Source organism: Lates calcarifer, linkage group LG8 (assembly GCF_001640805.2).
Source record: "Lates calcarifer isolate ASB-BC8 linkage group LG8, TLL_Latcal_v3, whole genome shotgun sequence".
Classification (NCBI taxonomy): Eukaryota; Metazoa; Chordata; class Actinopteri; family Centropomidae; genus Lates; species Lates calcarifer.
In genome coordinates this window covers 10,290,074-10,315,901 of record NC_066840.1, presented here as the reverse complement: position 1 = coordinate 10,315,901, position 25,828 = coordinate 10,290,074, and the positions used below count along the sequence as shown (strand labels likewise).

General features: G+C 41.0%; 5 protein-coding genes across 8 annotated transcripts; 4 read left to right on the top strand and 1 right to left on the bottom strand.

Moving 5' to 3' along the window:
- The first annotated feature begins 2,400 nt into the window (after positions 1 to 2,400).
- On the top strand, positions 2,401 to 5,983 carry rack1 (receptor for activated C kinase 1). The gene is made up of 8 exons (XM_018699538.2): positions 2,401 to 2,620; positions 3,167 to 3,338; positions 4,171 to 4,318; positions 4,464 to 4,559; positions 4,736 to 4,846; positions 5,118 to 5,258; positions 5,509 to 5,619; positions 5,871 to 5,983. Exons 1-8 carry the CDS (start codon positions 2,512 to 2,514, stop codon positions 5,934 to 5,936), a joined length of 954 nt encoding a protein of 317 aa, XP_018555054.1. The 5' UTR covers positions 2,401 to 2,511; the 3' UTR covers positions 5,937 to 5,983.
- A 307-nt stretch (positions 5,984 to 6,290) lies between these two features.
- nme5 (NME/NM23 family member 5) lies at positions 6,291 to 9,011 on the top strand. The gene is made up of 5 exons (XM_018699539.2): positions 6,291 to 6,796; positions 7,673 to 7,878; positions 8,340 to 8,440; positions 8,537 to 8,655; positions 8,827 to 9,011. The coding sequence occupies exons 1-5, from the start codon at positions 6,671 to 6,673 to the stop codon at positions 8,908 to 8,910; spliced, it is 636 nt and encodes a 211-aa protein (XP_018555055.1). The 5' UTR covers positions 6,291 to 6,670; the 3' UTR covers positions 8,911 to 9,011.
- A 1,440-nt stretch (positions 9,012 to 10,451) lies between these two features.
- hnrnpaba (heterogeneous nuclear ribonucleoprotein A/Ba) lies at positions 10,452 to 14,229 on the top strand. 3 transcript variants are annotated; one of them, XM_018699536.2, is made up of 9 exons: positions 10,452 to 10,598; positions 11,100 to 11,329; positions 11,766 to 11,934; positions 12,034 to 12,192; positions 12,286 to 12,417; positions 12,536 to 12,623; positions 12,728 to 12,883; positions 12,984 to 13,069; positions 13,511 to 14,229. In XM_018699536.2, exons 2-8 carry the CDS (start codon positions 11,115 to 11,117, stop codon positions 13,052 to 13,054), a joined length of 990 nt encoding a protein of 329 aa, XP_018555052.1. In that variant the 5' UTR covers positions 10,452 to 10,598; positions 11,100 to 11,114; the 3' UTR covers positions 13,055 to 13,069; positions 13,511 to 14,229. The 3 variants fall into 3 exon arrangements, with proteins under 3 accessions (XP_018555052.1, XP_050928194.1, XP_018555053.1); XM_018699537.2 differs by having other exon boundaries at positions 10,527 to 10,650; XM_051072237.1 differs by lacking the exon at positions 13,511 to 14,229 and having other exon boundaries at positions 12,984 to 13,071.
- A 358-nt stretch (positions 14,230 to 14,587) lies between these two features.
- On the bottom strand, positions 14,588 to 19,184 carry phykpl (5-phosphohydroxy-L-lysine phospho-lyase). Its single transcript, XM_018699532.2, has 13 exons — positions 18,818 to 19,184; positions 18,594 to 18,712; positions 18,324 to 18,483; positions 18,159 to 18,233; positions 17,995 to 18,082; positions 17,786 to 17,902; positions 17,576 to 17,658; positions 17,257 to 17,482; positions 16,876 to 17,030; positions 15,651 to 15,740; positions 15,384 to 15,517; positions 15,165 to 15,209; positions 14,588 to 14,789 (listed from the first exon to the last, which is right to left on the bottom strand). The coding sequence occupies exons 1-12, from the start codon at positions 18,874 to 18,876 to the stop codon at positions 15,166 to 15,168; spliced, it is 1,350 nt and encodes a 449-aa protein (XP_018555048.1). The 5' UTR covers positions 18,877 to 19,184; the 3' UTR covers positions 14,588 to 14,789; position 15,165.
- Positions 19,185 to 19,557: 373 nt separating this feature from the next.
- On the top strand, positions 19,558 to 25,478 carry LOC108899217 (protein FAM53C). Of its 2 annotated transcripts, XM_018699534.1 has the most exons (6): positions 19,558 to 19,645; positions 21,757 to 22,006; positions 22,102 to 22,162; positions 22,244 to 22,485; positions 22,840 to 23,076; positions 23,963 to 25,478. In XM_018699534.1, exons 2-6 carry the CDS (start codon positions 21,923 to 21,925, stop codon positions 24,209 to 24,211), a joined length of 873 nt encoding a protein of 290 aa, XP_018555050.1. In that variant the 5' UTR covers positions 19,558 to 19,645; positions 21,757 to 21,922; the 3' UTR covers positions 24,212 to 25,478. The 2 variants fall into 2 exon arrangements, with proteins under 2 accessions (XP_018555050.1, XP_018555049.1); XM_018699533.1 differs by having other exon boundaries at positions 22,244 to 23,076.
- The last annotated feature ends 350 nt before the right edge of the window (positions 25,479 to 25,828 follow it).

The following is a 25,828-nucleotide window of genomic DNA, read 5'->3' as shown; positions in this document are numbered from 1 at the left end:
AACATGCATAATTTACATACATAATTTAATTGTTAACATATATCAAGTCAGTCTTTTGATTTTTGAGATGTTCTGCCAACCCTACCCTGTTTCCTTCCATTGTAATGCCCAGTCTATGAACCCACAGCAAATGATAGCAACAAATCTCCTTAAAACCATAAAAAACAGAGAATTTTGACATAGATTAATTCATTACTATTACGCCAGCAGCTCTCTGAGGCTGTGCTTAGGCCGACTTAGGCACAACAGCTCTCAGCTCTCTTAGCTAAATGGTAACATCAGCATGGTATCATGTTCATAATGGCAACGCCACTATGTTGATGTTTACCAGGTTTACCGTCTTAGTTTTGTGTATTAGCATGCTAATATTTTCTAATTAGCAGTAAATAAAAAGCTTGACTGAGGCTGATTTTGAGTCATTTTTATTGCAGGTAGACAATTGGAGCTAAAACTCTATACTGGTACTGGACAAACTTAAAATTTCAACCTGATGATGATGCTAGAGGAAGTCAGGGGATCAGCAACGTCAGTAGACTTCATCCTCTGGGGACCGTGAATGTCTCTACAAAATTTCACAGGACTTCATCCTCTAGTTGCTGTGATATTTCAGCCTGGACCAAAGTGCTAAACTGACGGACTAACGATGCCATCCACAGAGCTAAGCTGCTAGCATGGTCTAAAATGGCATTCAGAAACAAGCAAAACAACATTTTAATAAATACATTACAGAGGAAAGTTTCCAGAAGTATAATCTAATTCTGCTGAATATGTGATCAGTATCTACTACCACCAGGTTACTGTTGACCTCTGACCTCTCTGTGCTCCCTCCAAAATTAACAGCACATTTAATTCCCCTAAACTAACATGACAGACCCAAATATCGGTGGTAAATAACAGTGACAGAGAGTCTCTCATTCACATTCTGTTAATGGTAGTATCAGTGTGAAGTGAGGCTACAAAAAAAGTTACTTTAGACTATGTGACTCAAATATGTCTACAATAAAGACAGATATTAGTGTGTTTCGAAAAAGTGTGCTTTTAATTTTACAAATTCTATCAGACATGTTCACAAATCAGTGGCACATGTCCTCCATTGTTACAGCTCATGAGCTCATTGTTTCTAAGGCTAAACAACAGGCTACACAATTGGTTGCAGTTGAACCATGTGGTAGGGAACATTGCAACACAGGCACACAACATTAACATCTGCTTGAATTGTTCACAGCAACTCTGAATGACCTGTTTTGAATTTTAAATAACTGCCAGTTTTGTAACTAATTACAATATATTTGTGGTTTAGTATTTATGACTATATGCAGTATACTAGATTGGTACCACATTTGTTAACATATTGTTAGACAATAGTCTAAAATGCTCTTCTTTTGCTTTTTGGAATCAGGAAAAGTTAAAATATTTGGTCCTAATCTTAACAATATCAGCATCAAAATAGTCCACTCAGATTCCAGTTTTCTCATTACTTGAATGAATGTGATATTCACCCATAATGATGACAGCATTAACCATGTCAAATATCTATTTTAATAAGTGGTCTAATTTACCAATGTACCATAAAGGTGTGAATGTATTATTATCATTTTCCATCTATTATCTATACTGCTTATCCTTTAGGAGTCACAGGGGCTGGAGCCCCTGACATTAGGCCAACATATATAGACAAACAACATTTCACAGTCACACCTATGTGTAATTTAGAGTAATCAATTAACCTGCATTTATTGGGACTGTAGGAGGAAGCTGGAATACCTGGAAAGAACCCATGCAGGCACAGAGAGAACATGCAAACTCCACACAGAAAAGCCCCAAAAAGTCCTGTGAGGTGACAGAGCTAACCACTCCACCACTGTCCCAACTTTATTATTATTTTCCCCTTTATTATCAGAACAGTGTGTACATGAAACATTATATACAAGAAACATTTTGCACAAACAAAACTGTTCATACAGTAAATAGATAAAATAAATATTCTACATGTAAAAGAGTAGTCACTATTTGTACATGCCATATTTAACAAAAACACGTTTTTGAAGTCTTCTTATCTCTAAGTTACTAATTACTAATACAACATTTATCACCAGTTAACCCTGTTGTATTAAAATCGAAAAAAACATCTCCCTGTGGGCAGAGTCAGGCTACATCTCCTGCAATATTTCTAATGTACTTATTTTAACATTTAGACTTGTTAACATTAACTTCTCCGGCGAAATAGGTGGATTACAGAGACTCTCAGAACCTAATGCTTATTCTTTTGGTGTCAGTGCGCAGTAAATTCATATTCAAGGCAGACATGTGGATAGGCTGGGAGCGCGAGTAAAAGTATCAAGCCCACATATCCCAGAGTTCTCCGCGGCGCGCTCACCCCCTCTTAGCTTTTGCATCCGGGTTTGAACTTCCTTTTCCTCTGTGCCCAGATGCGATGAGGACCTAGGTTTCCTCGGACCTTTGAAAAATCTGAATCCATCCTTGTAAAAGGCACCACTGAACCTCGCCAAAATGACCGAGCAGATGACAGTGAGGGGGACCCTGAAGGGGCACAGTGGATGGGTCACCCAGATCGCCACTACACCCCAGTATCCCGACATGATTCTGTCGGCGTCCCGAGGTGAGGCTCCCCCCGGCCGGCTCCGCCAACATGGCTCGGGTAGTGCTAGGCAGCTAGCTGGTTAGTTGCTGTGAGACAAATGACGATACTGACGTGAGTGGCACACTAAATGTATGTAACCAGCCACGAGGACGCGTTGTGTTGTGTATTTATACAGTTTTGCACCGATACAATCGCTCAGACTAGAGAGGAAGACTCCGGTTAGCCGAGCTAGCTAACACCAGTCGTCATCAGTAACTGCGCTTTAGTTACCCACATTGTATCTGTGACACGTGTCGTAACGTAAACAGCTGTAATTACAGGCGCGATAATATACACATGTGTAATATAAGGTGTAGTTACATACACCAATGTGTTAATCTAGCAGTAGCTCACTCCTACTCTTCTTATATGGGGCCTGTTGATTGTTGGTTGAATGTCTGACAGCTTATCCTGGTAATACTCTCGCCCAATGCTAAATATTACGCACTGATACTTCTTAGTGATTGGAAATATGAACATTAATGTACATAACTAAACAAATTTGTATTTGTGATTGTTTTTCAGACAAGTCTATCATCATGTGGAAGCTGACCCGTGATGAAACCAACTATGGCATCCCCCAGCGCTCCCTGAAGGGCCACTCTCACTTTGTAAGTGATGTTGTCATCTCTTCTGATGGACAGTTTGCCCTGTCAGGTGCCTGGGATGGGACTCTCCGCCTGTGGGATCTCACCAAGTAAGTGCCTGGAGCTGGACATCTCTCTAGTTACTGATCAGATGACTGGCTGTGTGCTGCCACTGGCCCCAGCATCAAGATCTGGGTAAAAGCCTTCATCCTAAATACCCCATTGCCAGTATATGGTTACATAAAACCAAAGGTGTAAAGAGCAGTGACGAAACTTTCAATGCCAACTGTATTATTTGATGATAAAGAGGCTGTTTCTGAGCTCTAATACAGACTAGTTTATTCACTTCGTAATTTTGGATGCATTGACTTCTGTCATTGGACATTACATGGCCTGAGCTCCTTGGTTAAATATGACCTCCATCAGAGTTGGCTGAGTTGGGAGAGTTTCCTTCTTAATCAAGAAATATTGATTAACCAGCTTGTAATAAGATAGATAGCCTTGAAACATAAAGCTTTTTTGACTGAAAGTAAAATTATCTGGGACACTAAATGTGAGATTAGGTTATTTGTAATTGACCGAATGGCACAAATAATCTTAAGTATATTGAGATTAATTGCCGTTTTTGGCAATGTGTTTTAACAGTCAATACCTAATGTGAAAAGTTATAATCTAAACTGTTGCTGGTAATTTGTAAAACAACTATGGAGGATTTGTTTTGAAATGTTTAGTAAGACACAGTAACAGACCTCAGGTTCTTCTTTTCAGCAATGAAAGTCCTTCAGTGATCAGCTTCTGCTGTAAACACTGATGATGCTAGTAGATGTTAAATATTCATTGTTGCCCATTTCTTGCTTAAATGTGTAACTTTTGGAATAGTTCTTACCCAGTAACTTGCAACAGTTGCGATCATCTGACATTTGTGGTGTGATGTTTTCCCAGTGGCGTGACCACCCGCCAGTTTGTTGGACACACCAAGGACGTTCTGAGTGTTGCCTTCTCTGCCGATAACCGCCAGATTGTGTCCGGCTCCCGGGACAAGACCATCAAGCTGTGGAACACTCTCGGAGTCTGCAAGTACACCATCCAGGTGAGCTGCCAGCTCATGTTGCAGTCTGTCAGGATTAGACAGTCTTTCTTGTTGGTGGAATTAGAGGTTTTAAGTACTAGTCTATGACCTTGCAAAAACAAATGACTAATGTTGGGATCTTTCATTGTAACTCTTCAATGTGCAGGATGAGGGCCACTCTGAGTGGGTGTCTTGTGTGCGCTTCTCCCCCAACAGCAGCAACCCCATTATTGTCTCCTGCGGCTGGGACAAGATGGTCAAGGTATGTTACTTTTTACACTCCCGTCAGCTTTTGCCTTTGAGTTGTCATGGTGACTGAATGAGACTTAATCCTAAGTAGTTTGTTTGCCCAGTGATGAGGGCAAACCCCACATAGCTTTGTATAGTGTTTTATATATTTCATAGGTGTGATGTAGTCTTCCTGTCCTTTGCTCTTAGGTGTGGAACCTGGCTAACTGCAAGCTGAAGACCAACCACATTGGCCACACTGGCTTCCTGAACACAGTCACTGTCTCTCCTGATGGCTCCCTGTGTGCATCTGGTGGAAAGGTATAACATTATTTTTTTTTTTTATCATCATTGTGGACAGAATGTTTGATATTTCCGCACCCATTCTCAATTCAGTAGAAACACCAGCTGTAGACCAGCTTGCAGGTTTCAACAGTGATGAAAACTTTAGAAGCATCTGTTTAACAGTGATGATAAAGAGGCTGTTTCTGAGTGGTACCTGCACTCAAAAAGTTTGTTGTGGTGTTGGCTGTATTAAATGGCTTAGAAATATGGTTATTGAAGCATACTTTTTTTTTTCTTTCCTGATCAGGACGGCCAGGCCATGCTGTGGGACCTGAATGAGGGCAAGCACCTCTACACCCTGGACAGTGGTGACACTATCAATGCCCTCTGCTTCAGCCCCAACCGTTACTGGCTGTGTGCTGCCACTGGCCCCAGCATCAAGATCTGGGTAAAAGCCTTCATCCTAAATACCACATGGCCAGCATATGGTTACATCAAAGCTAAGGCATAAAGAGCAGTGACGAAACTTTCAATGCCAACTGTATTATTTGATGATAAAGAGGCTGTTTCTGAGCTCTAACACAGACCAATTTGTTTACTATATAATTAATTTTGGATGCATTGACTTCTGTCATTGATCCTTTGCTACATCCGTGTAGTTACTGATTGCCTCTGGTGTTCTCCTTCTCTTTGTGTAGGATCTGGAGGGCAAGATCATTGTGGATGAGCTGAGACAGGAAGTGATCAGCACAAACAGCAAGGCTGAGCCTCCACAGTGTACTTCCCTGGCATGGTCTGCTGATGGACAGGTACAACACACTCAGCTCTCTAGGACCTTTCAGTACAGATGTCTGACTATCCCCTTAGTTGGTGGATTTAGTGTTTTACCCCCAGTGATTATACCCATTCACTTTTAACTCTGATGTCTGCTGCTGACAGTCCTGCAAATATGAGGGGCACTAGAAACACTTATTTGCATATTAATGCACGAACTGTGGGAATATAAAATGATAGTATTGAACTACTGCGTTAACATGCATTCCTCTATTTTTTTTTACAGACCCTGTTTGCTGGCTACACTGACAACCTGATCAGAGTGTGGCAGGTGACTATTGGAACTCGATAAGAACTTTTCGTTGAAGAATCTTGGAATAAAAGACTGTTTGAAAAGAACACGTGTACTTTCTTGGTTTCAACACTATGATTCATATATATCAATGATTATACATACAGTAAGATTATTAGTATTTGTGTGTTTGTTACAGGTGGAACTTTATAAATTTCATGCTAACTGTGTAACAGTCAGTAGGGAGAACAGTGTATTCCAAACCTCAACAAAGAAATTCTAATATATAATAATTCTAATAAACAAATATTTGGCAAAAGTCTGAAGGGTTTATTAAAAACCTAGTTTAAGAACAAAGCTAGGCATGACAGTCCATTTTGGTCATTTTTTTTTTTTTTTTCAATGTCAAAATGAATGCCTGGGTTCAGGGATAACCTCATTTGTCATACCAGTCTTAAATAATCTTATACACTCCACAAACTGAGACGGGGGAATAAATATCGATAGAGTTATAATAATTTTAGGCGAGGATACGGGTAGAGGTTTAACCAGTGTTGTGTACATTGTGCGAATTGTCCTGCTTGGCTTCCCGTAGAAGGGTAGTGGTATCCTAGCAACCCAAATACAGACGTTAAGACCGTGCGGTAGTGGTGGGTTTAAAGGAACAAGTAATAGTATCTTGGTTATTTTTACGACATTTTTTAATTAATAACTGTTAACTTTACCAGCTTCATATACTTTATTAACTTTATCGCGAGGCTACAGATGCTTGTGTAGCTAGCGTGAGGGAAAAAATGGACCAAAACAAATATCCTCGCATTTATGTGGAGAGAACTCTGGCCATCATTAAACCGGATGCCATTCACAAAAGCGAGGAGATCGAAGACATTATCCTCAAATCGGGATTCATTGTTTTGCAGGTCGGTTTGACGTTTCTTGTTTGAAAATGCAAAGGCAGACTAAATACAACTAAATACAAATCTGTGAATTTCAGTGTTTTCTAATGGAACAGACATTTCGCCCGGTGAACGGTTTTGGTAACGGATATCAGTCTTCAGGGTGTACTATATCGTGTCCGGAAGTAATTGATCCAACCGATAATACTTGCTTAGTGATATTTGAGGCAATAGTTTGTGAGTTTACCTTTATTATGAAATGCTCCTACATCGACAGATGAGACGTTTCTCCATTTATGTGTAGAGCCTACTGATATTTTTGACTGATTTATTGCTTTTTTTTTTTTTTTTTTTTTTTTTTTTTTTTTGTTATCTGCATATATTTTGACGGGATCAACAAATTGCAGTACAGAAATGCCAGAGCTCTTTTTCAGGGAAGAGAAACAGTCGCGCCATTATATAGTTTGTCCACCAGAGAGCGCTGATAATGTCCTGCTCAGCAAATATCATGGTCACACTGAACACAAATTTAGGTGAAATGTGTGTTACTGAAACAGACGATATGTGATCAGACTTTGTATTTCTGACTATCAATTTGAAGCACTAGAAGCACAACATTATGTCAAAATAAAAATTATTAGGAGTTGTAGTTCTATGGTGCAGCTTTGTCCAAGAACCTAATTTTTAAATTAATTGCATACTTTTGAATGCCTGCTAATTCTCTGAGTGCCATATGAATAGATGTTTTCCTGACAAATATGGCCTCAACATAAGTCTTACTTTTACTTGTCTGGGTAGTTTGAGAATAATAAATGAGTGGATTCATCTGAATCCACTAAATATGATTCACCTTTCCCCACATATCTCACTGAGGTGTCCAATACTTTACCCCTGCGGCAGAAGCGGAAGCTGCAGCTAAGTCCAGAGCTATGCAGCGACTTCTACGCAGACCAGTATGGAAAGTTCTTCTTTCCCAGCTTGACTGCCTTCATGAGCTCTGGACCCATCATTGCCCTGACTCTGGCCCGCAGCAACGCCATTGCCCACTGGAAGTCCATCATAGGGCCTGTCAACAGTGCCAAGGCTAAAGAAACCCATCCAGAATGGTCAGTTTGTCAACTTAGAATGTGATGATTCAGTCTTTTATTCTGTTGTCTGTTTTTTTTAATACATAAAACACATTACAATAATAGGCACTTTGAATCACTGCCTAGCTGGAAAGGAAAATGGAGTGTAAATACAAACAAGGCTTGTGATCTGTCCCATAATGTCTAAGTTCCTGTCAATGCATTAAATGTTTGCTTAGAAACAGGCAAATAAAACAGACTTTTTTCTGAGTCATAAAAAATGACTCTGACTATATTATGAGTCATAATGGTCAGAGGTTAAGACCCAGAATTATCATAATTTATGACATACAGTACATAGTTCACCATACTTTTTGAATGCAGGTCATCCTTTGACTTGGTATCATGATTGTTGTCTTTATCTAAATTAGTAGGGTAAAGGTTGGTGCTCAAGCTCAAGTAGGAGTGTTTATATGAATGTGCTGTATTTTTTCCACCAGCCTTAGGGCAAAATATGGCTCCTCAGACCTGAAAAATGCACTACATGGCAGCGAGTCATTTCATGCAGCTGAGAGGGAGATCAAATTCATGTTCCCAAACTGTAAGTAAAAAACACACTTACACATACAGTTGTTCAAATAGAAAATGTGGTATTGAACACTTATGATAATGTGCCCAACATGCTTTCTCTCTGCAGCTGTAATTGAGCCCTTTCCCTCAAGAGAAGCGACCGAAGAATACCTGAGCAGGTATGTAAACCCAACTCTGCTACGTGGACTCACTGAACTCTGCAAGCACAAGCCACACAACCCCTGCGTAAGTACTCAAAGCTCAGTATTTTGAGATATACAGATAGACAGATTAATTCATTTTATTATTTATTATTTATTGCCATTAATATTACTGTTATCATCTTGTTTGCTGGTCTTTCATCTGGGGTCCCTGAAACATCATAGTCCATTATCCTGTACTTTTTGTTTACAATAGGTTTGGCTCGCAGACTGGCTGATGAATAACAGTCCAAACAAGCCTCAAATATGTGATGGGGTCATTGTGGAAGAAGCAGAGTGATAACAGGGAAAAAAGGGAACAATACATATTATCAGACAATGTATTTTTTTTATTTTTGGAATTCAGCACTATGATAAAAATAAAATATACTTTCAGCACCAGTCATCTGTTATGTTTGCTTTCTATTAAATTTCAGCAGATATACAGACGAACACTGACATTCAATAACTCAAGCATCTCAGATGTATTTATTTTCCAGTTAAGCATCCCTGCTGGGATACAGTTTTGAATTTCTAGCAAATCAGCCATGGGTTTCAAAATGATTCATTTGATTTACTGAAAATTACTGCACTGAATGAAGTGGATGAGTTGTATGACCTGAACTGAGATAAGAACATTAACTTAATGTTCATTAATGTAAGATAGACCAAACATTCAGTAACATGTTGTGGTTTATATACTGTACTTTGACCAGCTTTGTCTTTAGGTACTCCAAAGTACCTACATGTGCATATGGCTGTCCAACATATTACTGAGTGTACGAAGTTGATGATTTCAGTTGGTCAAATGAGAATTACACTTTTATTCAGGCCTTCACAGCAGTCTGCATGGCAGCTAACACACTGATTATGTAAGAAAATAATCCCAGAGACCTTTTCAACAATAGCATTATGTGTTTTATGATCGTTTTTGTAATTGTTGAGACTCGGCTGGCTGTTGATGTCAGTCTCTAAAGGCCAGTTGATTACAGGTTATTTGGTCTGCAGTGTGTAACTATGATTGTAGTTTTTTATATGTGTAGTTCCTAACTCATTGTCTAGACAGAGGGCTGTGATACACTGAGGAGCTGCTGACTATTGGACAGACCCTGGTCCCTGCACCCTGCACAGGATATCGCAGATACAGAAATAACTGGACGGATGATAAATCAAGGGAACAGATGAACAGACCAAAATATACCACTTAACTTTAAACTGTCTATTCCCAAATGTCTACTGAATATTGGAATAAAACGAATTAACTTTTGACTTTTTTAAGAATTAAAAACTCTTTGACAGTCCCAATAAAAACTTCATTTAAACTCAACAAAATAGTGCTTATTGCTAACCAGTACTCGATTATTTGATTTCATTATTTTATGGTTTCTATGGTTATTTTGTCCAACCCACGTTCAGTATTTCTGTTAAAAATGTGTGCAGTAGTCACTGACTTGCATGTCCAGGTACACATGACCGGCTTATTAACAGCTCCTCATGTACACTGTTAATCAATAGTAAATAATAATTATCTGCATTTTTGGACATTTTCGCCACACTCCGTTAATTTTCTCACGTACATGGATCACACTGCAGTTTAATTTGGCTACGGTGTTGTCAGACTCTAAGTTAATTGTAACGCAAGCTCGACAAATGTTAAGAGTAACACTTTGAAACATTATTCAGCGCAACATAGTAGCTGTGCAGAGCTCTACGGTCGAGTTGTGGACAAATAATTCAGTAGAAACAGAAAGGGTACTCTGAGTTCTCTAGGTTCCTTCCTGTGTGCTAGCTGTGGGCGTGAACCTCTTCTGTGAGAAGAAAGCAACGCGTATGTAATTGGTCGGTGCCGTAAATGGCAGCGGCGATCATCCAATCAGACGCCGTCTCTGCAGAAATTTAGTTTTTTTCTGCCGGTTCTAGAAAACCAACCACGAGTTGCCGTCGTGTGGGAGAATCCATCTTGAAGAGAGCTCTCCGGTTGTGTGACCAGTAAGCAGGTTTTCGTACTACTTTAGCCTTGGTTTTTTCATTGTATTGTCGCGTAAGTACTTCATTAGCTTTAGTCTCTTCGTTATTCTTTCTTGTAGAGGTTCATCAAATATCTGTAATAAGTAGAAATTATGAGCTCAGAGTGCGGGTAGCACGGCCTCTGCATTACGTAACTGCGAATTTGAGTTGTTCGGTCTAGGCTTGGTTTATCAGTGTGATACAGATGGTTACACTTTTTCTAATCTCTCGCTCTTGGAGGAATGTAATTTAGATGTTGGGTGGTTACTGTGCTGTGTGCGCAAACGCTACTCTGTTGCCATTTGCTGGCACTCGGCAACAATTAAGGCATTCTATGAATGTATGGAGCGCGATTGTGCCGGCCAAAATGGTGGGAAATGCATGTATTGGCACCATGTAAATGGCGAAGCATGTACGGCATGACGGATTATATAACCGCCGTGATTATCTTATAACTTAATGGTTTATTTTCTTTCGGTTTAGGTATAATAGTGCAAAATGTCTGAGACAGAACAGCAATATATGGAAACATCAGAAAACGGCCACGAAGTCGACGACGATTTCAACGGAGCCGGCCTCACCGAAGAGGGGAACGACGACAGCGCCGTGAATGACTGCGGAGAGGGTGCGGGGCCCGACGCGGACGGGAATTCGCAGAACGGTGGCACGGAGGGCGGCCAGATCGACGCCAGCAAAGGCGAGGAGGATGCGGGGTGAGTCTAAAATGGCATAATACGAGTCCTTTGGTGTAACCGACAATTATAATACGCACTCGTGGTTTGCCATGGTTCTTTGTTCAACCGGCCTTTGTTGGCGCCATGTGCAGAGTGGAGGGGGGATGGGCGCGTGAGCCGGGATCAAATCTAACATGTATTGGCTTATGACAAACTATGGAGACGCGGTGTCTGCTGTGGTCCTGTAGCGATTTTCATTATATTGATATAATGTTGTAAAATAGCCTGAAGCTAATGCAACTGCAGCCTGCCATCATACGTCATTGGGTCAACAGATGTTCTGGAACAGTGTGTACATTTACACCCCCTCTGCCCAACAACCATCCCCACCCCCCACAGCCATATATAAAGTTGGAGTAGCGGTGCTGCATGTAATCCTAAACGTGTCCTTTTCCCCCTCTCTCTGTGTGTTTAGGAAAATGTTTGTTGGTGGTCTCAGCTGGGACACAAGCAAGAAGGATCTTAAAGATTACTTCTCCAAATTTGGTGAGGTGACAGACTGCACCATAAAGATGGACCAGCAGACAGGCCGGTCAAGAGGCTTTGGCTTCATTCTCTTCAAAGATGCAGCCAGCGTAGACAAGGTGAGTGGGGAAGCAACTATGCTGGAGCTTAAGGAACTCTTGTCCCATGTTTACAAAACTGGCAGTTTTTAATGTTTTCTTGTGTTTTTTTTTTTTTAGGTTCTCGAACAGAAGGAGCACAGGTTAGATGGCCGACAGATCGATCCAAAGAAGGCCATGGCCATGAAGAAGGATCCAGTCAAGAAAATCTTTGTGGGAGGCCTTAACCCTGACACTTCAAAGGAGGTCATCCAGGAGTACTTTGGGACCTTTGGAGAGGTAAGACATTCACAGGGTTTTGTCAGTGTGTTGACTCACTGAATAGTTACACTGATATTTGCTGATTCAAATGTTTATTTTTCTCATGCTTAGATCGAGACCATTGAGCTTCCCCAAGATCCAAAGACAGAAAAGAGGCGGGGATTTGTATTCATTACATATAAAGAAGAGGCTCCTGTCAAGAAAGTTATGGAGAAGAAATACCACAACGTTGGTGGAAGCAAGGTAATGGCATGTCATACATTCTGTATACAGGGGAAGCTGAGTGTAACGTAAGGTTTCTCTTTTTTTCCTAAAAATTATTTCACTTTTAACTGTATTGTGCTCTTGTGTGATGTTCCAGTGTGAAATTAAGATAGCCCAGCCCAAAGAGGTCTACCAGCAGCAGCAGTTCGGTGCCCGTGGATACGGACGTGGCAGGGGCCGTGGAGGTAAGCACCCTTGTTTTGTGAAAGCCGTGTCTTTCTTTTGACCTACATTCAATGGTAGATTTTGTAGGTTTAGTTATGACCAAGACTTCACCTGTTGTTTCTAGGCCAGGGCCAGAACTGGAATCAAGGCTACAATAACTACTGGAACCAGGGATACAACCAGAACTATGGCTACGGACAGCAAGGCTACGGATATGGCGGCTATGGCAACTATGACTACTCTGCTGGTTATTACGGCTATGGGGGTGGCTACGATTACAGTAAGCGATAAGTCCCCCCAGGGAAAGAAAAAGAAACTTTATTTTCTTGGTCCTCCTTGTTGTACAGAAGAACTCAGTCCCTTTTTCTCTTGTCCTCCAGACCAGGGCAATACAAGCTATGGGAAAACTCCAAGACGTGGAGGCCACCAGAGTAGCTACAAGCCATACTGATCACACGTAGTGCAGGTATGCATTTTTGCATCATCCGTGGTAGTATGAGAACATAGCTGTAACCATTGGTGCCTTTTTGACCCCAAAGATCTCCATCTACTCTAAATCCATTCAAGCATTGTGGTGGGGTTAGGGTAGGCCGTGTTGTGGGGTCTGTGATCATTAAAGATGGATTCATTCCACCTGTCAGCCATCTTAAGATGCATCTCTACAAACACTACTTGATCAATAAGGGTTGAGTTGGTGGTGGTTGAGAACAGGAATAAGGACCGTTCCACCTTTCATCAGGGTGCTACGTGTAATAGCTAGCGGTCGTGTCCCCCCCCTCCCCCCCAAAGTGTGTCTGTCCATTCACTGACCTGTCAAACTCATTCATGCACCTGTCTGTCTATGTGTAACTGCATGCCGTATTTGGTTTATTCTCAGTAACGTTAAGCACCGTGTTTTTCTCTTAAGGTCTAAAGTAAATAAGAAAAAGAGATCCATGGTCTGACCACAACGAACATGGGCTCTGGCTTTTCCTTTGGAGTTGGCAGAAATTTGGACTCATGCTCCATTTGTACAGATCAAGTGAGGAACTGGGGAAGCAAATGTCACTTTTCCACTTTTTATTTTATATTGTTTTGTGTCCATTTACATTTCCAGTGATGGAAGTGTTATTTTTACTGTACTTTTTGGTACCTTTTTGAATCTAATGTATTGTATGGTTGTATTTTTACATGTCTACTGGATTTACAGACGAGCAGGAGCAAGAGCTTTTAAAGCTCACAAATAAAACAATTTTGCTTTTTTTTCTTTTGGTGTTTCTAGATCTTTAGTTATTTTCTCCCGTGCTGAGTGTTGGATGCGAGTTGCATGGCTTCAGATGTGGGGTGAGGTAAAATAAGGGATTTAAACTAATCAAAGGGTTCATTGTCAAGCGTGTCAAGTGAATGTTTGCAGATGGCATAGTAGACGAAGACAACCAGCATCTTTTTTTTTTCTTTTCTTTTTTTTTTCTTTTGGCTTTTAAGGAGACTCTTCCCCCATCATGTCTGCAATTTTAAGTGGCTTTACTAGTGTTATTCAACTGAACGCAAGCCTGTTAATGTAAGAGGGTACTCCCTCTCTCACTGGAAACTCATTCCTCTAGTGTCTTGGGCAAATTGGTAGAAATAAACTTTTGGTTTATATTACACATGGATCTTTTTGTTATTATTTGTAAAGTTAATGTTAAATGTTTTGTACTGTTAAATGGCTTGCTTGTTTTGTCTTGAGTAATGTTAACATCTCTACGGATGCATCTTTGAGAAGCTGTGGGAGAGGGCTTCACTGCCTGAAGGATAACTGGCTGAGTGTTAATACCCACCCCACTAGATGTCAAACTGCGATACTTGAGCATTTTTGTGAATGTGTCCAGGAGTTAAAGATAGTAGTCTGGTAAGTGCTTATATCAACCGTACTGTGTATTGAGAACATGTTGCTGATCAGTGTTATAAGCTGGGACTTATTATTTTAAATATTGGTGCTGTGGGTAAAAGAAAATAGTCAGAGTAAGGAATTAAAAAGTGTTAACTATTTATTGGTTTCTCATTAGTGTCTCATTAGCATCTTGATCAGTCATCTCCCAGGTGGTAACGATGTGCTACAGCTGGCATCACTCCAAATATGATTACCTCCAATTGGCTGGGTTTCATCATACAGATGACTGCCTCTTCATTCCTCCAATGTCAGACCATAAATTGGCACTGAACACCTGAAAGGGGGAATAAAACTTTTTGGTCATATGACTCTAGACAAATCATGTAGCAGTCATCCTTCACTATTGACTCATTTACCATCTACTGTCACCACTTTTATATACCCTAGATTTAAGCTTTGATATAAAATGTACTGCTAAAAAGACAGCTGTTACACATCAGACTTACATACATTTCAAGTGACCTAGTCCCCACAGTGGTCAGAGTTGGGTGCAAGGTGGCAACATGTTCTGCTAAGTGAAATGACTGAACTTGTTTGATCTACTGGAACCTCAAGTATAGACATTCATATCTCTACCTCTGAACTTTATGAATGTGACCATCTGACAATGTCTGATGCAATTAAAAGTTTTTCTACAGGTTTAACAAACCTTAGATGTCTTCCTTTTCCAGTTTGAGGTCATTGGCTTCCATGTCTGTGAAAGCAAGAAAAAATGAGTTCTTCTGCCCTTAAATAATGAATGTGTGAAGTGAACTCTTTATAGGCACCTTTTACTATTGTTACAGCAAGTGTTATGTGTTAAGCATAAAACATACATACAATCCTCTGGTAACAGCTGTAGTGTGATGGTGGTGTTTGTGCAATTAACCTGTGAGGATGCGGTCAATACATTTCACCACCAGTTCTGCATCCTCCATACTGAAGCACATAGGAGGTTTGAACTTTAAGACACTTTCCCAGGGGCCATCTGTACTGACACAGATTCGATCTTCCTCTTTCAGCCTGATTTTAAAAAGATGGGGGGGGGGGTTAGCTTAGATCCCAGTGCAGCACAGACAGTGTGTCTCTTTTCCCTGGCAGGTAAAAAGTGCCAAACTATAACCATTAACTGCTGTATTGCACTGTAATCCCATACCTCTTCACCACCAGTGCTGCTGCTTCTGTGGCAGGAGTCCTCTGTTCTCTGTCTGTGACCAGCTCAAGTCCCACAAAGAGTCCTACACCTCTGCACAAACAGAAACAGCTGTTTTCATTACAGAGAATCTGATTCATTTAGGTGAAGAAAATAGATAAATACATCTGGAACATGGACACATTTATTTATATTTATTATTAATATTTGTTTGTTTATTTATGTTAGACAACAGTTGCTGGATGTTATGGACTTTATATCAACAAAGGCCATTATTTTGATACATTTGATTAATTTAACATCCAGGGTTAGTGAGGTTGCACAATGCCTGATGGGTATGGTTTCAAAATTACAAGTTATTGTTTTTATGTAATTTTGTCACTCCCTATTTTTGCTTGGTATTACAATGAAAGCTGTGTACGAGCTCAAGTGCCTTACACAGGCCTTTTTTTAACAGAAGACATTTTGATGAATCACAGCAGGAAAAGCAAGGCTGTAAATAATGAAATTAATGATGGTTCAGTTCTTTTGCTGCTACAATTTCGGGGGATTTTACCATCCTGACTTGCTGAGACATTTGTTAACATAACACCCATGCTTTTCCTGCAATGACAAGTCAAAATATCTATTGTAAAGCATGATGTACACAAAAACAAAAAATAAATCAGTTTGATTGAATGAAATGGTTTTTTGTTTTGGGGATAGAGGTTTTTTTTCACTTAGCGGGCTTTGTATACTTTAAAGCTTATTTACAATCTAATGTTCTAACACTAGTTACAAAATGTGTCACTCTCTGTCTGAGCCCCTGTATATCCACACAGGTGTTTTTGTGGATCCACTTTAAAAAATAAAAGGTGTCAGGTGTTCAAACACACTGACATTTTGCTGCTGCTGTATCATTCTGTATGTGTTTCATTGAGATTCTGCTTGCTGGGTGCATTTCTTCATCATTACCTCTACACATATTTCAACCCCAAGCACCCCAGCATGAAAAATTAGTGCAGCCAATTGCATTAATAAACAGTAAGCTGCAGTGATATGCAGTAAGTAAGAAATGTCAGTTGATGACTGCACTTGCTCAAAGTGAGCATGAAGTGATAACACCTGTGTGGATGGACCAAGGGACTGGTTATCCTTTATGATTGATTTAATGCCATGGACTCTGAGAGAATAGCATTAGCCTTGATGAGTTTGAATAGCTAGGATGCCCTGGTCACTGCATCCTTACCTGACATCCCCAATAATTTGATGTCTTGTTTTTAGCTTTGAGAACAAATCTTTAAGATATGCTCCCACTCTCTTGGCGTTTCCTCTTAGGTCCTCCTCCTCTATCACATCAAGGACTGCCAAGCCAATCGCACATGACACTGGATTCCCTCCGAACTGCATGAAGTTAGACAGAAAACATTTATTTCATCTTGATATATGTTTCAGCAAGAGGCAGTCCGAAAACGTTTCAACCGAAGTATTATATTACATTTAGCACTACCAGTGTAGTAATGATAATCATACTTTAAAATCACTGGATTACTACTCTGTAGCTGGGAAAAGCTAGATGCCAACTGGAAGGGGCATTCAATCATATTTTTTGAGGCTAATGTATAGTCACCGTATTGAAATATTCCACTCCATTGGCTGTGAAAGCTCCAGCTATCTCAGCAGTGGTTGCCACACATGCCAAGGGATGCCCATTGCCCATCGGTTTGCCCAACGTCACTATGTCAGGACAGAAATCCTCTCCCTGCAGCTGGAAAGCCCAGAAGTGACTTCCCACACGTCCAAAACCTGTCTGCACCTCGTCTGCCACAAACACTCCGCCAGCTGCGCGCACATACCTGTGGAGCGTATATGAGGAAGCCGTACCATGTGACCATTATTGTGCATTTGACTGAGCAAAAACAGAACCTGAAAACTGAGTTATTACTCACTCTGCAACTTTAGCGGAGTACCCTTGGGGTAAGATGACTTGTCCTCCAACACTTGGCAATGATTCAGCAAAGAAGGCAGAGATCTATAGGAAAAAGGCAGTAAATAAGTAGCATAAATGTTATGCACTGGTCATGTTTATTACAGCATAATTCTCTGTATGTCTCTGTATATTGGTAAATGTTTTAAATGTTACTTATTTTATTGTGTACCTTACGGCCTTTCTTGTGCACCTCCTCTATTAGGTCTTTCACTGCATCAGCATACACTTGGCCAGGGTTGGGATGATTCTCTCTGTATATGCCTCTGTAGGTGTCTGGTAAAGGTGCCTAGGCGCATGAAACACATTTTCTTTTTAGATATGAAGGAGTCTACTGTCGGTCAGTGGCTTGCGTAATGATGGTTGTATAAATTTACACACCACATGAACCCATTCTTTCTGTCCTGCCAGTTTCCGGAACTTGTAAGGACTAATGTCGATGAGGGACATTAGATGCCCATGGTATGCACTAGTATGAAAGAAGAGTTCATTAACAAAATGTATTGTCGGAGGGTGAACGAGCTGCAGTTGAGCACAGCACTTACTGGTCAAGCACAATGACGTCCTGATGTTGGGTGTACTGCTGTGCCAGGCGTAGGGCAAGATCATTGGCCTCTGAACTGTCAGAAGAACAAGTGAAATCCCGAGGATTTTACTTCAGGAGTACTATTCTGTGGGGGGCTGTGGGTGTATTACACAGCACCACTTACCCAGAGTTCACAAAGTAGAAGACACACAGTTTCTCAGGCAGAGTGGCAGCCAGGCGGTCTGCATACAGGACTATGTTGTCATGCAGGAATCGGGCGTTTGTGTTCAGAAGGTCCATTTGTGCTGCTGCAGCCTTTGTAATGCTGGGGTGACAGTGGCCAACTACAATAGAAAACATACTGTGTGTTTCCCTGTGGGGTGTGGGGGTATAATAAACTTAATTTATGAAAGGCAATGAATATGGACTATGCTCTGAATAATAAAAGTTTTACCATGATGAACGTTACTGATGCAGTCCAGATAGCGCTGGCCATTTTCATCGAATAGATATTGTCCTCTTGCTCTTACTATTTTCACAGGGTCGTCTGAATAAAAGAGTCTGCATGATTGTCTGTAATCGAAGGGATTGATACGTGTCAGTATCATTCATGCATACTACTGGCAGCAAGCACTATGAAACTCTACACATTACTAGTCAAGATTCATTGTAACATACCCGATTAATCTCTTCCTCATTGCGAGAGTTTCTTCTTTCCTGAGTTTTTCAAGTGCCATGGCTTATTTGGTTTCTCTGTGTGTAATGTACACTAAATACTGATGAGACAATGAAGGAAGTTAGTTACAGGTCTTGTGGCGAGGTCTGTCCTCCTTCAGTGAGTGTCTCCTTCTTGTAAAAACGGTCTCTCTTAGCGCCCCCTTCTCTTCAGTTAGGTTATGGTCAAATGAGGCAGAGATAAGTGGTGAAGTCAGGTTAATGTGAAGGTATTCACATACCGATAGGGTGACGGACTTTAAGATCAGTTTATGGAATTGTTTTTGCTGTCTCGTCCTGATATCCACCACGCATGCGTCAATGGTAGATTTTGGTTCAGCTCGGTTCAGTTTAAGAATTCAGCAATTTTCAATTGCAGATATCAGTATGCTATCTAAATTACATCTGAATTATATTATTCTACATTTATCAAAAGAAGAATGCATTTACATGTTGCTAAAATTGCTGTGATCAGTTTTGATTTCACGCTGTCACTTTATTTCGAAGGGTCTAACTGTGGGGCTCTATATGGGGCAGAGACGTGCAAAATCATAAACGTACGTTGCTAAAAAAAAAAACCCGTCTCAGTTTAAATGTCACGTGTAAAGGTTATATTGAAAAATTGCACGTTATATAAGAATTATGGACTTTCTTTTAATCGTGATTTTTGAGGCAGCGTATGAAAAATACCTCTGTATTGGTATCGTCCGAAGACTATAAGTACTCCGCTGAACTGCGCTCTGCCCGGTGCACTGTGTGCAGCTTCGGTTGCTAAGGAACCACTGAATGCAGGTAATACATCAGGACAGCTGTAGAATGCTAGCGTGCACACAGGCTGCGTAACCAAGCTAACGCTACAACTAATTTAGATGTACATTATCCAACCAGCCTATAAAATTATTATCACCCCTTTTCACATTCTAGTGTAACGAATCGTGGCTACAACTGGGTATAATGACAAGCTATTACACGGTAGCAAACAGACCGAATGTAAGCAAACTAATGCTAGTAATGTTAGTTAGGGCACTTGTTATCCTGTCAGCTAGCTAACAGAACCGGCTAATAACTTGGTGCTCCGTGGGCTGCATCGTGTCGCTGAGCTAGCTTACTCTATACTTTACCAGCTGAAGTCGCTATCCGATTTAGCCGGTAAATCTGGCCTCACGTTAATAAGTCCGGCATGGTCAATGACAAACAGTTGTCCTGCAGCTAACGCCGGAGATAACGTTATAGATTTTTAATTGGCTAACATAAACGTTGTGTTTTTTTTTAATTAGGGTAAGCTGCGCAACGCTGACTTTAAACTTATGTGTTGGTTTGCACGTCAGTAAAGACGTCAAGTATCCTTAAGTCAGAACTACACAATTAACCTAATAATGGCCTTAATTAGTAGTATTTTGAGCTAGATGTGTCTAGCTTGTCCGCTTTGGGAATATTATGTAATTAACGCCAACATTAAAGATAACCGTCAGATTGAAAAGTGATGTTAAAGTTTGAAATCAGCTGTTGGTTAACAGTTCTCCTCTTTGCTGATTCTGAGCAAATCGAGTCTGAGAGGTGTAGAGCTCCTTGTATTAGTGGGTTCTGCCACAGGAAGATGTTCAGCCTGTGCCCCTGTGCCGGTGAAGTAGCTTGTCCTCTGGCATGTGGAACTAGGCTAACAATGTAGCACCATGTTCGCCACAAGGAGGAAGGCCCTAGAAGCCACATCTGACTGCCAACAGCAAGTGTTGAAACAAAGTCTCTTCAGTGAGCAGACCTCTGAAAATCGTCAGGTGTTTTAATTCAGACACATAATTTGAAGTTGATACAGTGTATCTGGCCTGTTGTCAGCATTAAATGTACTCTAGATTATTAATGCTATGCACTTTTAAAGAGCAGTGCAAAGGCTAAAAGACCATGTTACATTTTAATACAGCAGATCGAGATAACAGGTTGCCTCTCTGATTTAGTCTCAATTTGAGTTGTATTTTTAAACTGTAAATAGGTTTGCTGAGCTTACTTTATATAAGACAGTGCAGGTTAATGTTCAAAGATGTTTGTTGATTCAGTAACCATTAAATCTTAAAAGCTAACTCTATTTGCATAAAATGAAAATGTCTGAGGAATGTGTTTTAATGAAACTGCCTTGCAGGATGTCATGTGGTCCTATGTTCTTTGGGCACATCACACCATTTTGGCTTTGCCTTGGTAATAAAAGCCCTTGAGACCTGGTCGCTGTTCTTTTGTCCCACTTGCAAAGATACTATGGCATGCTTCCAACCCCTATCCCCATTCATTTTTCACACACTTCCCCCATCCTTTTCCCCTTTTCTCTCTCCCTCCCCCTTCCATTCTCTTCACAGCTCGCAACTCTTGTCATTTGTGTTTATGGGATCCAACAGACTTTGATTGCCGTGGTATAGCCCCAAAGGTTTTCACTTGGGGGGTAGTCAGCATTTTCTTTGAAATTACCATAGTTCATGTTTGTTGTCCCTGTAAGCAGTGACCATGTTCACTGTGCATGATGGAATGTGAAGTGTTTCTTTGTTCTGAGTCTTCTCACCTCAATGTGTGTCCTCTCTGACTTTTGTGAACATGAACTTCTACCTTTCATGTGTGAATGAGGCAGCATGTAAATCTGGGCCTCGGTTTCATAAACAAATACGTTACCACTACTTAGAACATATTTATTCAATCATTCTGTTCCTCTTTCTCTAGGATTTTTCATGCAATAGTTATACCATGTTGGAGGAAAGTCCCCATTAGCAGCTTTTACACTTCTGTCCAAGGCCTGGTGGATCTGCCTGGCAAATTTATAATCTTCTGTTCAATGAAGTGCTTTCTCTACATTGGGCGTATGACCACTTTCAGTTAATTGTTGACATTGTTTCATACGGATCCTTTCTCATCTGTCCCTCTAGGTGGAATAAAGATGATGGTGGCACAGTGAGCATTCTGGTCAGTCTGGCTGGTTGAGGTGTGGAGGGGACACCACAAACCACGCCAGGATTCTGACTAATAAAATTTCCACTGCCCTCAGTAAATCTCCTCATCATCCATGTCTATCCCTGGATCATAGCTACAATTATGGTGACGCTTATCACAGAGCAGCTCCGTAAGCAAAGTCTTGAAGAGCCTTATCACAAGGCTTTCTCATTCAATGTAAATGTGGTAAGTTGGATTCAAAATTAAGTCTTATCCCTTTTTAACATGCTTTTTTCCCCTTTATTTGCCAGGATTGAATTTAAGTTATGTGTCTGTTTCAGTCATTACCTGCAGTGGGCTCCAGTCCCACTGTCTCGTGGAGTGCTTGTAGGTCGAGACAAGGCAAGTTCATTGAATTAAGTGCAGCATTTGCAACCTGTCGGTGTGGAAATCGGCCTCATATCTGTCTTTTGGCATTTTTAGAGACCAGCTCAGCTACACACCCATCATCCAAAGCCAACCTTCTGGATGATTCCTGTGGACTTGACTCCCCATGGCCTCCGTCCCACCCTAGAGAATGTCTCCAGAGAACAGATGGTTCCTTCACAGATGGGGCTTTCCAAAGTTCACCTCCACCACCACCTCCAAAACGCCACTGTCGGTCCCTTTCTGTTCCAGAGGACCTGTCTCGGTGCCGCTCCACCTGGCATCCTAGTGCATCCAAGGTTTGGACCCCAGTCAAACGTGGCTGCCAAAGCGGAGGAACATCTAGTTCAGGCTCTGGAGCCAGCTCTTTGCCACTTTGTGGTCCCAGTTCCTCTTTCACCTCTTCCTCCCTACACTCATCTTCTAGCCCTACCTTCTTTAGCTTAGCACTGTCCTCTGACTCCCCACTACCATGGAGCTTCCCATGGGACCCCTGTGACACACTGAAAGGAGCTTGCTCTGCCTCCTTTGCTACTCCTTCCTCCTGCTCCTCTTCGCCAGCCCCCCTGATTTCCCACTCAGTGCTGCAGCGCCGCTTCTCCCTCTCCCCTGTACACATTCAGGACACCTCTGTTGTTCTCCTGCCCCCTCAGCCCTCCCCTGCTTCTGCTCTGACCTATGGCTGTCCTGGCATGGAGCACCCAGCCCTGTCTCCATCTCCAACCTCGGCCTGCAGCACACCATCTTCCTCTAGGCGCGACTTGCATCCAGCGCTGCCACGATGCCACTCTCAGCCCTGCGACATGCGCAAACCTCGCTTGAAGAGGCGCCATGACCCAGATGTTCTCCCCTACCCCAGGCCAGGCCTTGACTTCAGCAAGATGACACAGGTGAGCAAGAAAGACCTATGGGCTGTCATAATAGGTAGTTGGTGTCAGTCTCTTTATATTAGTGCGTATATTGAAATACACACGGTTGCTGATATCAGTCAGTAATTGGCAGGCCTGGGTTCACTTGTGCCCATTTTGCTCAGCGCAGTTAAGCTTACCGTCTAGCCTCCATGCCATTAGTGGGATCTTTAATCAGAGCCACCCCCACCCCCATCCCCCACAGGTTTGCAACTGCTTAATAAATCAAAACTAAAAACTTTCTTTATGAGAAGAAGTTCATAGGTTGTCTAGGGAAAATTCTTAAACTTTAAATACAGATTTACTGACAAGTTGGACACCCCCACCCCCCATCCCCCATATATATACTCCTCTCGAATTAATGCGCGAATATGTCACGACACCATGATAAACCACCTAGCACATACTCAAAGTTGGGTAGCAAGAAAGTTACAGTACGTTGGTTACCTACGTATTCTAATCTGTGTCAAATAGTCAGGTAATCTGTTACATATTACATTAACACATTTAACAGGATTAAATACTTGTATAAATAAGAGTCTCTGGTTGCACAGTTAATGGTTTTTATCCTGATCCTTTTCTTGTGACAGCCAGGTCACACTTTGCCAGCCAAGCCCATTAACTCTATCAATTAATCTATACTTAACCAAAGAAACAGGCACTGCTATCCATGCAGACTTCCTGGAACTGCTACCTTTATTGTATTACCTTTGGGTGTGGATCCTTGGGATCAGCGTGAAGCTGATAAATTTGGCTGTTTTAATGAGCACTGACAGTGATACTGGTCTGACTTTAGAGAGGTGTTTTGCTACATGTATAATAGTAGAACTGTCACATGATACTCATGATGTCCCTTTCTCTTCTGTAGATTGGAAATTGTGAGAGCCTAGTGAGTGGTAAAGATGGCTGCACAGTTCCTGTGTCTTCCCAGGTAGAGCAGCGCTCGGTGTTCTCCCCTGCTGAGTTCCTGGGACGAGCCAGCATTGGGCCACTAAGTGAAAGCGAAGAAGAGGAGGAAGAAGATAAAAGAAAAAGAACTGTAATAGATGGAGGACAAAAGATTGTTTTTGAAAGAGACTGCACAGAACTGGACTTGAACCTTATAGAGGAAAACTGACCACTCCTTGGTGCTCCCAGTGTGATTACTGCATTCATAACCATGTTAAGCACACCTGTAGGCTTTGTGCGCTCTTCTGGCAGAATCCTTGGGAACCTGTTGCTCTCCTAAGGTGTATCACCAGAGTTTGTAATCAAGAACCAATTAATTAGGAGCTAATATCAAATTACAATGTTATGATTGTAACACTTGAGCTAGTTCACTGTTCAACATTTCACAAAAATGTCAGTGCCTGCCTATTCAACACTCCATAGGGAAATGTGCATGAGCAAATAAGCAAGTTTTCATGCACACTGACTTTTGGCTACTGATACAAGTCTTAATTAGCATTAACCATTGGTATGCATCTTGATATCCTTACATATCTTTATCAAAGAATACCATATACTGCAGTTAGCGGAATATTCTTAATATTTCCTCATAAGGGATTTGAATACACACAAAAGGCAATAGTTAAATGGGACAGAGAAGAGCATTCCTCTGTGCCCCATTATATACTGGTGTGTAGTCAGTCTACTTTAGTGTTTGGGTCTCTGAATTTGGACATGAGTGTATGTGAGCTGGTAAAAGTTGACATAATATTGCCATATGTAGGTCAAAATAAAATGCGAGTAGCCCAAACAACATAAGAATACTATCTATATGTAAATGCTTACCTGTAGGTTGAACAGGATACATTCCAAGTTTTTGCTGCTCCATAATTCCCTCACAGACCCTAAAAAATACCTACTTTTACTGCTGTTCTGTCCAGCTTGTTCTTTTGGAGCAACTCTGCATCATCAACAGGAAGCTTATCTTGTGATAGAGGAAAGGATAGCTCCCTCTTTCTGTTCAGATATTTTCTTTTTGGAGTTTTCTCAATTGCTTGGACATTAACACACCTTGTCAACAGTCATACTGATGATACTGTAAACTGACCATGCCTTAAGCTTAAAATACAGAGTTCTTGGTGCTCTGGTATTCTTTTCACAGCCAGACATTTTTGCAAACTCCATTTGCGCTGATTCTTGAACAGGTGGCACATGCACTATAATAGTCAGTTGATTAACTGAATTGATGCTGCAGCTGGACTTCATAGGGCACAAATGTACTGTACAGTGGTTAGAGTGAGTACACACGTCGAGCCAATTCTATGAGTGTATGTGACAAAGGTGGTATTGATGCAAATGATTTGGTGGCCTTTCAGAAATGATTTTTCATGTGTTTTCAGATGGAAATATTACAGTTGCACAATTTATGTACAAATAAAATTTAATAGAGAATGATATTTTTTTTTCCAAAAAGTGTCTTGTCTTCCATTCAAAAATAATTGATCCTGCTTGTGGTCGAATGAAAGAGCAAATAAGATCAGAGGGCAATAGATTATGAGATTACTGTGTGACCTCTAGCGGCTAGTTTCAGCATAATACTTTATTTGCTTAAAAATGTTGAATATTTAATTAATTCTGACTTTAGCAGCAGATATTCATGCGTTAACAGTTAAATTTTCTGTTTGAGGAAAAAAAAAATCACACTGACTTCATTAACTTGAATTATAGTGGTCTGTAACAGAGGAATACTAATGAATGATTGGCTCTATGAAAACATTCAACAGTAGACAAAGTACACTCGAAAAGT